This window comes from Budorcas taxicolor, chromosome 5, assembly GCF_023091745.1.
Source record: "Budorcas taxicolor isolate Tak-1 chromosome 5, Takin1.1, whole genome shotgun sequence".
Taxonomy (NCBI): domain Eukaryota; kingdom Metazoa; phylum Chordata; class Mammalia; order Artiodactyla; family Bovidae; genus Budorcas; species Budorcas taxicolor.
Genome location: NC_068914.1, coordinates 111,381,455 through 111,396,614, shown reverse-complemented (window position 1 = coordinate 111,396,614; position 15,160 = coordinate 111,381,455). Strand labels below are relative to the sequence as shown.

At 46.2% G+C, this 15,160-nt stretch overlaps 2 protein-coding genes across 2 annotated transcripts in view; both read left to right on the top strand.

The window, feature by feature from the left end:
- Positions 1 to 4,383, top strand: part of LOC128048757 (putative tetratricopeptide repeat protein 41) — a 72,380-nt gene extending 67,997 nt beyond the window's left edge. The window contains 3 exon segments of the mRNA XM_052641181.1: positions 3,486 to 3,615; positions 3,707 to 4,352; positions 4,354 to 4,383. Coding sequence (XP_052497141.1) covers positions 3,486 to 3,615; positions 3,707 to 4,352; positions 4,354 to 4,383 — 806 coding nt within the window.
- A 1,869-nt stretch (positions 4,384 to 6,252) lies between these two features.
- The window catches only part of NT5DC3 (5'-nucleotidase domain containing 3), a 66,547-nt gene continuing 57,639 nt past the window's right edge, over positions 6,253 to 15,160 (top strand). Inside the window, exon 1 of the mRNA XM_052639610.1 lies at positions 6,253 to 6,487. Coding sequence (XP_052495570.1) covers positions 6,286 to 6,487 — 202 coding nt within the window. The 5' untranslated portion in view covers positions 6,253 to 6,285. The remainder of the gene's footprint in view (positions 6,488 to 15,160) is intronic.

Sequence of the window (15,160 nt, the reverse complement as noted above, 5' to 3'; positions counted from 1 at the left end):
GGAAAAGGTAGTGGATGCTTCCTTCCTGGTTGAGGTTTTACAGAAAATCTCCTAAGGAACCAATGTGAGAGGGAGAAGAATGTTCTCTTTTCCCATTTCTAGAAGTGATGGTCATTGGATCTCGGGACCTGGGTTTAAATCCCAGTTCTGCTATTTTCTGGGCTTGTGGACATGAGCTCTGAGTCTCAATTTTCTAATGGCAGAAAGAGGATGACCATCTCTGCCCACAGGGTTATTCTGAAGACTTAACAAGATGCTGTATGTAAAACGACCAACAGAGTCTGCAATGAAAGTTAGGTTCCCTCCCCATCCAGAATGAAAATTTTTTTAAATTAATGAATTAGTTAATTTGGCTGTGCCGAGTCTTAGTTGCAACACTCGGGGTCTTCCATCTTTGCAGTGGCATGCAAACTCTTAGTGTGGCATGTGGAATCTAGTTCCCTGGCCAGGGATCAAACCTAGTCCCCCTGCATTGAGAGCCTGGAGTCTTAGCCACTGGAGCACCAGGGAGGTCCCCAGAATGGAAATTTGAAGTGGGCAGGAGGTTCAGTGACCTCTTTTGTATGCAGATGAACTCATCCTGGTCTTTTTTCTTACTTGGCTTGAAAGGACTTATCGAGCTGGATAGTTGCTGTCCAGTAGGTACCACCCCTGAGGGAAGATGGGGTGAACTGCGGTTCGGCCTGAGCTAAGAATATTCTCTCCTGGCAACTACTCTGCTTGCTGCCAGAAAGAGATAGGTTGTGTTTAAGAAAGTTCTGAGGTCAAAGCTGTCGATACAGGTCCAGATGGGTCATGAGGGTAAAGGGGCCTGAGGAGCCAAGGTGTGTGGCCAAAAGGGAGTGTGGGGAGCACAGGCATGAAAGAGTGTGTCAGGGGCATCAACAGCTGGTCTGGGGGACAGTTTCAACCTCCCAGCAAGTTAGAACCTCTTAAAAGGCCTTCGGGGAGAAGGAACAGTCTGCGCGCCTGGTTATCAGCATCCACAGGAACTCTAGGAATGAGTTCTTGCTCAGCTGCCAGCACCTGAGACATTCTAGCTCTGTGCTTTTCTACCCAGGTGGCGCTAGTGGTAAAGAACCTGCCTGCCAATGCAGGAGACGGAAGAGATGCAGGTTTGATCCCTGGGTTGGGAAGACTGCCTGGAGAAGGGCATGGCACCCCACTCCTGTATTCTTGCCTGGAGAATCCCATGAACAGAGGAACCTGGCAGGCTATGGTCCATAGGGTCGCAAAGAGTCGGACAGGATTGAAGCAATTTAGCCCTCACACACAGGATGACCAATACAACGTGGTCATCCCGAGCAGGGTAATTTGCAAGTGCTTTCTGCTGAGCTTTGTGGGGGCAACTGAGAACCTCATAGAGGGTCATGAGAATAATTCCCAAAGAAGAAAAATAGCCATTGATTACTAAGCGGAGCCAACAGCGGAAACTCCCTATTAGCAGCAGAAGCACTGCGAGATCTGTGCTATGACCCCTGCAGCAGAGCTACAGAAAGAGCCTCTCTGCAGACAGTGTCACAGCACAGATATGCAAAAGGTCAGTCCAGGAGCGGGGAAGAGGGGGCCTCACACAGAGTCAGGGGCATGGGCTGGTGGATGAGGCTACCCCAGGATTGTTCAACCACAAGCTGGAGCGAATGACTAGACCTCTTTCAGTTTTCCCATCTTTAAAAGCCAGTGACATGCACAAAATATTCTTTGAAAGAACACCTGTTTTTGGAGAAGATTGCACAGATGGGAACCAAGATGGGAGAGATGCTTTTTATTTCACATCTTTATACGTTTTCATCTTTGAATCCTGTGGATGTGTGTCCTGTTAAAGAGAGTAAATAATAATGACAAAAAAAGACAAGTGATGATAGTTTGTACCTTATAGGATTACACACACCAGATATATGGTAATTACATAAATTGCAGTGTTTATTGTTATTAATATTAATACAGGGATGCTGGCTAGGCCATCTTTCAGTATTTTTTACCCTTAAATACTCAACAGTCTTGTATCAGGTTTCCCTGGTGACTCAGACAGTAAGGAATCTGCCTGCAATGCAGAAGACCCGGGTTTGATCTCTGGGTCAGGGAGATCCCCTGGAGAAAGGAATGGCTATCCATTCCAGTATTCTTGCTTGGAGAATTATTTGGATAGAAGAGCCTGGCAGGCTACAGTCCATGGGGTCTCAAAGAGTCAGACATGACTAAGTGACTAACACTTTCACTTTCAGCCTCTTATCAAGTATCCAGATTGATGCCCTTCAGGCACTGGCCTTACATTATGTTCGTAATCAACAATATCAATTTAGCCCCTTAAAAGCAGTCTTGTAATTGGGTAAAATGAATAAATGAGTGCCACTTGCAAATTGACTAATTTTTTTTTTTTTACTTTTCACATATTTTAGAATTATATTAATTGTTGACAATGGCAGAGGGCACTGTATAATGAACACCTACATACTCATCTGTGATCACTAATTGTTAACATTCTGGTCACATTTGTGTTCTTCCTTTCACATACACACAAATATATATGTATTTTCTGGATTATTTGAAAGTTAGTTGCAGATGTGACATTTTTATTTTTAAATACTTCAGCATGTGTCTTCTGAGAATAGGACATTCCCCTACATAAGTGAAAGTCACTCAGTTGTGTCTGACTCTTTGTGATCCCACAGGCTGTAGCCCACCAGGCTCCTCTGTCCATGGAATTCTCCAGGCCAGAATACTGCAGTGGGTTGCCGTTCCCTTTTCCAGGGAATCTTCCCAGCCCAGGGATCAAACCCAGGTCTCCCGCATGCTGGTGGATCCTTTCCCGTCTGAGCCACCAAGGAAGTTCTTGCTTGCTTAGTGGCTCAGTCTGTCCTATTCTTCCAAGACCCTTTGGACTGTAGCCTGCCAGACTCCTCTGTCCATAGGACTTTAAGGCAAGGATACTGGTGTGGGGTGCCATTTCCTTCTCCAGGGAATCTTCCTGACTCAGGGATCGAACCTGAATCTCCTATGTCTCCTGTATTGCAGGCAGATTCTTTACCTGCTGAGCCACTGGGGATTCTCAAACACAGGAAATTTAACCATTACACAAGACTATTATCTTACGTACAGTTCATATGCAAACATTCCAGAGTGTCCCATTAAATGTTCTTTATAGCTGTTTACTTTTTGATCCAGAATTCTGCTGAGGATCTTCCATTGCATTTGGTTGCCTTCTTTAGTTAAGAACATTTTAGTAGGACTTGTTTTGCCTTTCATTGACATTGATATCTTTGAAGAACCTAGGTCAGTTTCTACCCTCCCCTCCCTGTCCCAATGTCTTGAATTTGTATCTGATTGTTTTCTGATATTAGACTCAGGTTAAATGTTTTTGGCAAAAATACTACTATAGGTAATGTCCCAATGCCACTTTTTAGAATACTTTTTATTCTCTTTTAAATGTCTGAAGCCAGGAGTCATTTTTAAAAATTCTAACATTCTCATTTTCAAATATCCAGCAGGTCAGTTATTGATAAGTGACTCCTGTCATCAAGTCATGATGGAGGCCGTAGGCTATTTGTACAAATCACTTGATTTAAGGGCCACCTACCTCGGATATTCTCATTCATCGATCCCTGGAATCCTACAGTGAGTTTCTGTTCTGTGTCTCAACAAGAAGTATACTTCGCGTTATTCTTGCCCTGTAAATGACCTCTTGACAACTTTCATTCCTTTGCAGCCTTCTGAGGGAAATTGAGCGGACTCGGGGTAGGAGATGTTGGCCTCAAGGTATGAGCCAGCAGTCTTCTGAAGGTCTTAGGCATGGCGCCTCATTTTTGGAGCACTTGCTTAAATTAAGCTATCACAGTGCTCAGAGTTCAGACACGGTGAGTTCAGCAATGTGCACCAAAGCAGATAAGCTACAGGGGGCTAAAAGCTTGGACTTGGTGGCTCAGACAATTTCAGATAAATCAAAACACGCTTCAGGACAAGGAAAAAAGCCCTTGAGACCCATTGTTTCCATTTCGGCTGTGGAAAAGACTCGATGGAAGACACAGAGTAATGTTGAAGTATGGAATGGCCCGGAAAAAGAAGCAGTGAAGAAAAAGAAAGATTATTCCTCTAAAACTTTACCTTTGGGTAAAATGGATGGTGTAGTAAAGCTTTCACGGCAACGGATTTTGTCAGCTAAAAGTGAGAGTGAAAAGGGCCTAATTAATGCAAATTACCAGCATCCCCTGGTAGAGTCTCTTAGCGCAAATAATCCCTGGAAACCTGTATCTGAGCTCATCTCAGAGAAGTGGCGTTTTCATAGCCCAGATTACAGTTCAGTTTCTCGAAAGTGTTTTTTGCAGAGAAGATCTCAGTTTGAAACAAAGTTGATGGAAGACCTCATATGATACTAATAAAAAATAAAGATTTTCATGGGCTCTTCTATGTAACTTTTTTCTACTTGTCATTATTTAGAATTCTTTGATGAGATATATTCTGGTGATAATCAAGGTCTGGGGATTTTATTTTTATTTTTTAACCCCTTGAAATATTGTAACTGACTGTAGCTAAAAAGAACACTTTTTAAGTCATTCATGTTTCTGTGGTAAGTAGAAAACTGTTGATATCACAGGGTTCCATATCTAAAAATATATGGAGATAATGTTACTAAAGTTCTAGTTGTGTTACTTTTACTATCGTTTGTCTATGAATTTACGAATTAATGTTTTATGTACACAAAATTTACAATTGCTGTCACCGCATCTCTTTAACATAAGGAAAGACATAAATTGGAATAAACTAAAACCATAAAGTTAGTTTAAAGTACTAGAGTCCACAGATTTGATACCATATCTGTGTTAAACATTTTAATTGCCTCTCATTTTATCAGTGATTTGTAAGATATTACCTGTTAACTGCTGAGGATTAATTATTGACTTCCTTCTTGCTTATCACCCAGCGAAATCCTACCTATTACATTAGGAATCCAAGTGAAAGAATGGGCTTAGCTGTGCGACTTTAACAGCACTATCGCACTTAACCTCAGTTTCATCACTTAGAAGATGGGAGAAATTATAGTGCCAACTTTTTAGGATTTCTGAGAGGACTGCATGAGAAAATGCACATTGCAAGCCTTCAGTAAATAGTAATTACTGTCTGTTATGATCTAACCCATAGCCCACCTTTTTCCATGAAAACATCTGATCCCCTCAGCCCACAGCTTAAGCATACAGGAATGCTTTGGGTTATTTGTCTTAAATCGTGCCCCACCTGTGTCACAGGTGGTGGTGTGGTTTGCTTTGCACTGCACTGAAACCCAGGGTAGCTCCGCGAGCCCTCGCAGTCCAGGTATTCTCAGCTGGGTTCTGGGTGGGCCGCATCAGACTTTCCCCCAGGGGCCAAGTCTGATTCATTCGACACTGAAACGTCGTGTCGTGAGGTTTACTGTTTGTTTGGCTTTGGTGGAACCCTAACGCACAGAATAGGTGCAGCCTTGTAGGTCTGAGAGAAGACGCGTCCACCGCGCCGTGTAAGCGTGGGCTGGAGCAGGGGGACTGGTGTCCCGAGAGCTTCCCTCACGAGCCAGAAATCTTGTGGGGGCTGGGCACTGCCCTGCCAGGCTATGCAGTGGGGTGGGGGTGGGGGGTGCCTGTCAGGCACATCGGCCTGGGGGACCTGGGCCCAGATACTGGCTCCTTGGTGGGACCGGAAGGATCCAAGCCAGGGACGCGGGACCTCCCAGACCCGTCCCCGCAATCCAGGGGAGGTCCAGGCCGTGGAGGTCATTAATGCAGAGAGGTCGCTTCCTGGAGTCAGGCCAGAGGCGCGCTGTCTGTACAGCCAGGGTCGGGGGACAGTCACAGAAGGTTGCTGCGGGGTCGGCGTGAGGTGCCGGGATCCCGACTAGTGGTCCAGGGCCAGCAAAGAGTCACTCCATTTCATGTGACCTCGGTTGATGGGACGTTCACGCTACCGCACAGCCACCTCTGCGCGTCACACGATCAAGAAGTGACTGTAGCATGTTTCGCTCGTGGTCTCGGCTGTCTGGAAGCTGCTGCCCTGCCCGGCGAAATAGGCCCTGCTCCAGGCCCCGCCCCAGCCCGCCCCAGCCCGCCCCTCCAGGACTCCGCCCCACAAAGGCCACGCCCCCCAGAACTCCGGCCCGCCCCTTCAGGACTCCGCCCCACCTAAGGCACCGCCCCCGCGGCAGCCGATGGGGCGGGCTGCGCCGCCACGTGCTCAGACGCAGGGACCGCCCGCCCGCTGGGCAGAGCACAGGCAGAGCACCGGCCCCGGGGCGCCACTCGCGGCTGGGCGGCGGCAGGCATGGCCACGGCGGCGGTAACAGCGGCGGCTCGTGGAGCCGGTGCAAGGGCAGTGACGGCTCTGCGGGATGGCTGCCGGACTGCGGTCCGGGGGCGGTCGCGTGCTGGCCCCGCACGGCCCTTGTGCACAGCACCTGGGACCGCCCCGGACATGAAGCGCTATCTATGGGCGCGCTACCGGGAGGCGAAGAGGAGCACGGAAGGTGAGTGGGGCTGCGGCTCCCGAGCCCTCTGGACGTGTACGGCCCTTCTCCGCCGGGCTGGGGCGCCAGGTCGCGTCCCACGCGGCCATCCGGGAAGCCGGCACCCTCGGACCCGCGAGGTCCGCTGAGGACCGCCAGACCTCCCTCCCCTTCCTCACCCTCGGTCGTCCCCAACCCCAACCGCGGGCGACAACGCCTCTGCAGTGCGATTCCTGGAAACGCGGAAAAATGCGCCTGCAGAGAAAGTTTACAACTCTTGCCTTTCTCCTGTCGGGAAAGCCTCTTTATACATTCCTGAGATTTTTTTAGCCAGAATTCCACATCGAAAGCGCTTTGGACCCTCCTGGGGGGTTCCACGGACATCTTTTGGGAGACGGTCACCGCCACGCATCGTTAGGTATTCTTATTAATAAACAGCAATAATAGTAACCGCCGGAGTCCGGCAGGCGGCGGGTTACCCTGGATTCCGGCTGCTGGGCAGGTGCCGAGGGTCCGGAGGCTGGTTCATCTTCGTTCTTTGTTTTAGAGGATAGGGTAAGATTTGCTGTACTTGTAATAAGAGGGGTCCACGTTGGGAGTGTCCCGAGTTATCTACTAACCTCAGCGAGGAGGGGATTCCAGGGCGTGACCTCTTTGTGGCCAGAAAATGAGCTTGATTTGATTGTTGGTAAGGGAAACAGGGAGGCTGGAAAGAGGACCCAGTAGATACTAATATCAGACACATAAATTGTGTCCTGGAATTCTTCCCCATACCTAGGAAGGAGCTGCCACATCCTCATCCTATAGATGAGAGAGGCCAGACTCAAGTTTAAGAAGCCTGGCCAAGGTGTGGTCTTCACCTCGAGTCTGTCTCAGCCCCACACCCGTTGTCCTGTTTCTCGCCTGCCTTCCAGTAGCAGCTCATCATTTGGGAATTGGTGTAAAGGACCAGTGATAATTCATGCGTGCTGCTTTTTCAGCGAGGACTTAGAATAGAAATTTTTGTACTCATATTTTGTGTGTGTGTGTGTGTGTGTGTATGGGGGGCGGGGGATGTGTGCTGGTGGAGATGGCAGAGATAGGCAGAAAATATTTAGTGGAGAGAACATTTTTTAGAATCACATTTTCCATCTTTTGTCCAGAAGTCATGAAAGAACACAAGAGCTTATTTTCACCAATTGGAATAATTTTCTGAGGGAACTCAAAGTGACCGGAAGTGCAAAATTCTGTGAAATATGGTTTATTGTCTTAGTTTTCCTTTGCTCAGAGTTTAATTTTGCATCGATTTTTGAAGTGGTGTGCGTGGCAAGAAGACTGGCTTTGAGACATTGAGAATTGTAGATCTTAAGTGAAAGGAATATAAAAAGATCATCAAACCTGATGGGTAGGCAAGACTTCTTAATTGAAGTTTTCAGTTGTGATAATTGTATCCTGTGCAGTTGTAAGAATTGATACAGGGAGATCTAGCATAACCTTTAACCTGTTTCTCCCACTGGCAACATTTTGCAAAACAACAGCACAGTATCACAACCAGTATATCGGCATTGATACAACCCACAGATCTTATTCAGAATCTCCTAGTTTTACTCATACTTATGAGTGTGTATTTAGTTCTACACAGTTTTATCACATGCAGGTTCGTGTATTCAGCATGGGTCAAGATACAGAACAGTTCACTACAATGTTGCTCCTAGTTTTTGACCATGACAGGTAAATAAAGCTCCTGTAAATCTTTGTGTACAGGTTTTTGTGTGAACAGATGTTTTCATTTCTCTAAATGTTTGGTTGAATGGCAGTTGTGTGTTTTATATGACACTGCTGCTGCTGCTGCTAAGTCACTTCAGTCATGTCTGACCCTGTGCGACCCCATAGACAGCAGCCCACCAGGCTCCCCCGTCCCTGGGATTCTCCAGGCAAGAACACTGGAGTGGGTTGCCATTTCCTTCTCCAATGCATGAAAGGAAAAGTGAAAGTGAGGTCGCTCAGTCATGTCCGACTCTTTGCGACCCCATGGACTGCAGCCTACCAGGCTCCTCTGACCATGGGATTTTCCAGCCAAGAGTACTGGAGTGGGTTGCCATTGCCTTCTCCGTTATATGACACTACAGGCAAAATTTTTGCCATTCCGATTTTACAGACAAGGTTTGCTGCTGTAGATTGTGACTCTGGGAACATCACAAAGCTCCAGTTTCCTTATCTGTAAAATGGGGATGGATGCTGGTTGTACCCACATCAGAGGGTTGTGGTGAGGAATGAGTGCATCCATCATGAAAGGTATTTAGAATAGTGCCCGGTGAATGAAATTCCCTGGCAGCTCAGCTGGTAAAGAATCCACCTGCAATGCAGAAGACCCCGGTTTGATTCCTGGGTCAGGAAGATCTGCTGGAGACGGGATAGGCTACCCCTCCAGTATCTTGGGCTTCTCTCATGGCTCATCTGGTAAAGAATCTGCTTGGGAAAACTGAGGTCAGAGAAAAGGAACTTAACACCAGAGCTAACAAATCTCAAAATCTCCTCAAGCTGACCTACTCCAACCCCCCTGGGATTATCCCACACCAAAGCCCAACTCTGGCCTGAATCTGATCTTTATCATTCAACCCTCCAGCTCTCATTTGCCAGTGAAAGTTGCTCAGTCGTGTCTGACTCTTTGCGACCCCATGGACTATACAGTCCATGGAATTCTCCAAGCCAGAATACTAGAAGGGGTAGCCGTTGCCTTCTCTAGGGGATCTTCTCAACCCAGGGATTGAACCCAGGTCTCCTGCAAAGCAGGCAGATTCTTTTCCAGCTGAGAAGCCCAGGAATACTGGAGTGGGGATAAAGCGAGGATTTTTAGAGTAGGCTTGGCAGACACTCAGGGGATAGTAGCTCTTGGGGCTAGTTAGTAAATAACTCAGTCTTAGTCATGCTTAGTAAACTGTGGAGATGGGCTAGTAGCACTAGGGTCTATGTCTCCTTTTGCTTAGCGGAGCACCACATGTGGCCTTGAACAAGCCATCTAATCTCTCTAGTCATCTTTCTGTATAATGAAGCCCCTGGAGTAAATAATATGTGAGCTTTTTCAGTGTTACAGGTCTGTGAATCAGTATTCGGGGTCCTGTCCTCACCTCCCAGCACGTGCCCACGTGGTCCCTGTCTCACCATAGAGGACACAGGGACTTTCTTCCTTCACCCTGTCTGGGTCTGCACCACCACTTTAGCTGAAGTCTGTACATGTGCCCAACCTGCATTCATTCACCAAGTATTTGCATTCACTAGACTTTTATTAAGCAGGTACCAGTGGGCTTAGGGCTTCCCTGGTGGCTCAGAGGTAAAGCCTCTGCCTGCAATGCGGGAGACCTGGGTTTGATCCCTGGGTCAGGAAGATCCCCTGGAGAAGGAAATGGCAACCCACTCCAGTACTCTTCCCTGGAAAATTCCGTGGGCTACAGTCCGTGGGGTCGCAAAGAGTCGGACACGTCTGAGTAACTTCACTTTCACTTTTCACTTTCAGTGGGCTTAAAAGCTATTGATTTCATAGATGGACACGACTGAGTGGGAGGGGCCCTTAGGGGCTGAGCACCTGCAGGGCCAAGGGAGAAAGACCTGATTTGCACGGATGGGGAGGTTGGTAAACAGATAAGTGTCAGTCCAGCTTGGGGAAGATATTAATAAATAACCAGCCCCAGGGGATATGCAGCAAATGCTTGACACTGTGTGTATAGAAGTAAAGACTCAGAGGAGATACTGATGTTCATACAAAAACCTGCCCCCTGCCCCCCCCATCCCCCCAGTTTACTAGAGGACAAAATTTTATTTTCTCCCTTCCTGATTATTGCTTTCTGGTGTTTGATCTTTTGCCTTAATTGGAACAATCCTTTCAGGTGTCTTTTCTTTGAAGAGACTCCCAGAATGAAGCCTGCTTGGGGAGGAGATGATTTTTACCCTTACTCTTTCTCTCCCACCCTCCAAATTAAAAAAGACTATTGTTTAGATCAGTTTTAGATGTACGAGAAAATTGCATGTTTCTGTAAACCCCATGACTATGGGATGGTGATATTGTGATTTTCTAAAATCAGAAATATGGCACAGAGCTTCTAAACCCTTGGAATTTCCTAAGTACCCTGATGGATAAAGGTATCCTTTGTTATATTAATTAGGTGACTTTTGGAGTACTCCTAGGCAACCAAGGAGGGGAGCTTGGTTGCCAGGGGGACCCAGCCCTGTGATTGGAGACTTAGCACTTGTATCTTCTGGTCCCCCCACTCCTTGGGGAGGGAGAGGGGGCTGGAGATTGAGTGGATCACCAGTGGCCAATGATTCAATCATTGCCCATGTAACGAAGACTCCATAAATGCCTGCGTAATGAAGACGACTCCAAACATGTCTCCATAAAAACCCAGAAGGACGGGTTCTGAGGCCTTCTGGGTGACAAATGTGTCTAAAAGGTTCTGCACCCAATTCAGATGTGCATTTTCCCCCCGGCCACCAATTCTTGGACACATCTGAGTGTCCTTCCACACTGATACTTCCTCCTGACACTGCTGGGGAGCGCGTCAGACCCTCCAAGTTAAGGGCTCAGTGCTACAGGACTGCCATGGAGATTCATGTTGGGAGAGTGGGACACCCACTGAGGACATGGAAATTCCTCGTGCTGTCTACCAACTTTGCCCTATGCATCTCTTCCATCGGGCTCTGCCTGGGTTGTATCCCTTTACAGTAAACCAGCGATCTAGAAAGTTAAAAGGTTTCCCCGAGGTCTGTGAGCCACTCTAGTCAATTACTTGAACCTGAGGAGGTAGTCAGTGGACCCTCCAGTCTATCGCTGGCCTGTCAGAGGCGCAGGTGACCACCAGCACTGGTGATTGAAGTTGGGCTGGGGTGGTCTTGTAGGACTGAGCCTTTAACCTGTAGGACGTGATGCTCTCTGCAGGAGGTGTCAGAAGTGAGTTGTCTTGTAGGACACCCTGTTGTGTCCATGCATTGGTGGCCTGGGGAAAAAACCCACACCTGAGTTGGGTATAAAATGGGTACATTTGTCACAGTTAACCAATATTGCTCGATGGTCAGTATGTATCAGTGTTAAGCAAAGTCCCTGTTTAGTTGGGAATTCCTTAATGTTTAACATAGTTTCCTTTTCTCCTCCAGGATCCCATCCAGAATAGCACACTGCATTTACTTATCATGTCTCCTTGGGCCCCTCTTGGCTGTGACAGCGGCTCAGTTTCTCTGTTTACCATGACCTTAACAGTTTTGAGGAATAGTGGTCACATACCTTGTAGAATGTCCCTCACTTGGAATTTGTTCCTTTTTTTTTTAAACTTGAGATTTCTGGACATGTAATAGTTATGTATCTGAAGTCAAACTCAGGCCGAAGAAAAGGTTCTTTGTTAGGAAGAGAAATGCTAGTTTATTTCCTTTTTGGTTACCTTTAGCAAAAATTTCCTATAGAATTATGGCTCTCATCTGCAGCAAGGGAGGGGGGGATTTGGACTCCCAGTGGATGTTTGGCAGTATCAGGAGGCCTTTCTATTAGTCGCAACTGGGAGAAAGAGGGTGATGTTGGCCTCCGGCCAGGGTGGGGGGGAGGGGGAGGGAGGGTTGGAGGCCAGAGATGCTGCTAAACATCCTACAAAGTATAGTACACCCTCCCCCAGGAATCATCAAGCTTCAGGTTTCAATAGTGCCAAGACTGAGAAACCTTGTCCTAAAATGGTGAAAGTCTGAGAAATCACTGTGTGACTATAATTCAAAGATATGAATATACTTGTGTGTGGTCTGTTATTTTCTGTTATTTATACATTGTGTGTGACTTTTTGAACTCAAGCCTGGGCTTCCCTGTGTGCTGATCAGATAATTATCCTGTCCTGTTAGGTACAGGATGGAACGTTCCTGTGCCTTCAAGAGAAGTTACTCCAGCTGTACACTTGGGTAGCCTGGTGGATTTCCCCCTGCAGAGGTCATCTCAGAGCTTTTTTTTTTTAAGAATGTTTGGCTACTTGGCCAGGGCTACAAAGGATATTAAGTTGTGGAAAGAAGTGTGGGGATTAGTGCAAAGTGTTACAAGAAGCTCTTCAGTTCAGTTCAGTCCTTCAGTCGTCTCTGACTCTTTGCAACCCCATGAATCGCAGCATGCCAGGCCTCCCTGTTCATCACCAACTCTTGGAATTTACCCAAACTCACGTCCATCGAGTCAGTGATGCTATCCAGCCATCTCATCCTCTGTCGTCCCCTTCTCCTCCTGCCCCCAATCCCTCCCAGCATCAGGGTCTTTTCCAATGAGTCAACTCTTCGCATGAGGTGGCCAAAGTACTGGAGTTTCAGCTTTAGCATCAGTCCTTCCAGTGAACACCCAGGACTGATCTCCTTTAGAATGGACTGGTTGGATCTCCTTGCAGTCCAAGGGACTCTCAAGAGTCTTCTCCAACACCACAGTACAAAAGCATCAATTCTTCAGCAGTCAGCTTTCTTCACAGTCCAACTCTCACATCCACACATGACTATTGGAAAAACCATAGCCTTGACTAAAGGGACCTTTGTTGGCAAAGTAATGTCTCTGCTTTTTAATATGTTGTCTAGGTTGGTCATAACTTTCCTTCCAAGGAATAAGTGTCTTTTAATTTCATGGCTGCAGTCACCATCTGCAGTGATTTTGGAGCCCCCCAAAATGAAGTCTGACACTGTTTCCACTGTTTCCCCATCTATTTCCCATGAAGTGATGGGACCAGATGCCATGATCTTAGTTTTCTGAATGTTAAGCTTTAAGCCAACTTTTTCACTCTCCTCTTTCACTTTCATCAAGAGGCTTTTTAGTTCCTCTTCACTTTCTGCCATAAGGGTGGTATCATCTGCATATCTGAGGTTATTGATATTTCTCCCAGCAATCTTGATTCCAGCTTGTGCTTCTTCCAGCCCAGCGTTTCTCATGATGTACTCTGCATATAAGTTAAATAAGCAGGATGACAATATACAGCCTTGACGTACTCCTTTTCCTATTTGGAACCAGTCTGTTGTTCCATGTCCAGTTCTAACTGTTGCTTCCTGACCTGCATACAGGTTTCTCAAGAGGCAGGTCAGGTGGTCTGGTATTCCCATCTCTTTCAGAACTTTCCACAGTTTATTGTGATCCACACAGTCAAAGGCTTTGGCATAGTCAATAAAGCTGAAAGAGATGTTTTTCTGGAACTCTCTTGCTTTTTCCATGATCCAGCAGATGTTGGCAATTTGATCTCTGGTTCCTCTGCCTTTTCTAAAACCAACTTGAACATCTGGAAGTTCATGGTTCACGTATTGCTGAAGTCTGGCTTGGAGAATTTTGAGCATTACTTTGCTAGCATGTGAGGTGAGTGCAATTGTGTGGTAGTTTGAGTATTCTTTGGCATTGCCTTCCTTTGGGATTGGAATGAAAACTGAACTTTTCCAGTCCTGAGACCACTGCTGAGTTTTCCAAATTTGCTGGCATATTGAGTGCTGCACTTTAACAACATCATCTTTCAGGATTTGAAATAGCTCAACTGGAATTCCATCACCTCCACTAGCTTTGTTCATAGTGATGCTTTCTAAGGCCCATTTGACTTCACATTCCAAGATGTCTGGTTCTAGGTGAGTGATCACACCCTTATGATTATCTTGGTCATGAAGATCTTTTTGTACAGTTCTTCTGTGTATTCTCGCCACCTCTTCTTAGTATCTTCTGCTTCTGTTAGGTCCATACCATTTCTGTCCTTTATCGAGCCCATCTTTGCATGAAATGTTCCCTTGGTATCTCTAATTTTCTTGAAGAGATCTCTAGTTTTTTCCATTCTGTTGTTTTCCTCTATTTGTAAGCTCTTAAAGGGTGTCAAAGAATTTCTTCAGAGTTCTTGAATGTTTAGTGAGGACTGTGTGTAGCTCAGTGGTGCAAACCTTAGTGTGTATCAAATAAGCACAAAATGCAAATCCTTCCCTGGAGGAACTGCAGTGGGTTAAAGAGATACCTGTAAGATAATTGAAACATTAGGCCAGTGATTTTCAGACTGGTTTCCACCGTCTCCTGAGAGATGTGATTAAAGAAATGTGCAAAATGTATGTTAAAGGAGCTTCTTTACACATAGGCTTATCAGAGCTAGTGAATCAGAGCCTTTAAAATACATAACTCTCCAAGGAGGATGAAGGTTTAGTACTTCCCAAGTGAATTTGACTGTAGAACCCCCTTTTTGAAGGAAATGGTCCAAAATAGAGGTTCTAAAGAATACTTTAGGAGGTGAAAGGAGATAAAGTACAAAATAGAGATAAAAAGATAACTTTATTGTCAGTCTTCAAAGGTAAGTAGAATTAAACATATTTATTGTTTCAGTAATTCTCAGACTTGATGGGCATACCAGAATCATTTGGGAGCTCGGTTAAAAATGGACATTTCGAGGCTCTAGCTCCAGGTATTCTGATTCAGAAGGTATGGAGCCAGGGAATCTATATTTTTACAAGCTGGGTTTGGAAACCAATCTTTAGTTGAGCTCTTGAAGACAAGCGCAAACACAGACATGCTCTGTGATTTAAAGTTCTTTTGGGTTTTGGCTTTCAGCACTTTGGTAGACTAGATGTTGTTGACAGTCCCAGAACCCTTTTGGTACAGGATGTTGCTGTTGCTCAGTTGCTCAGCTGTGTCCGACTTTTGTGACCCCGTGGACTATAATCTGCCAGGCTCCTCTGTCAATGAGATTTCCCAGGCAGGAATAC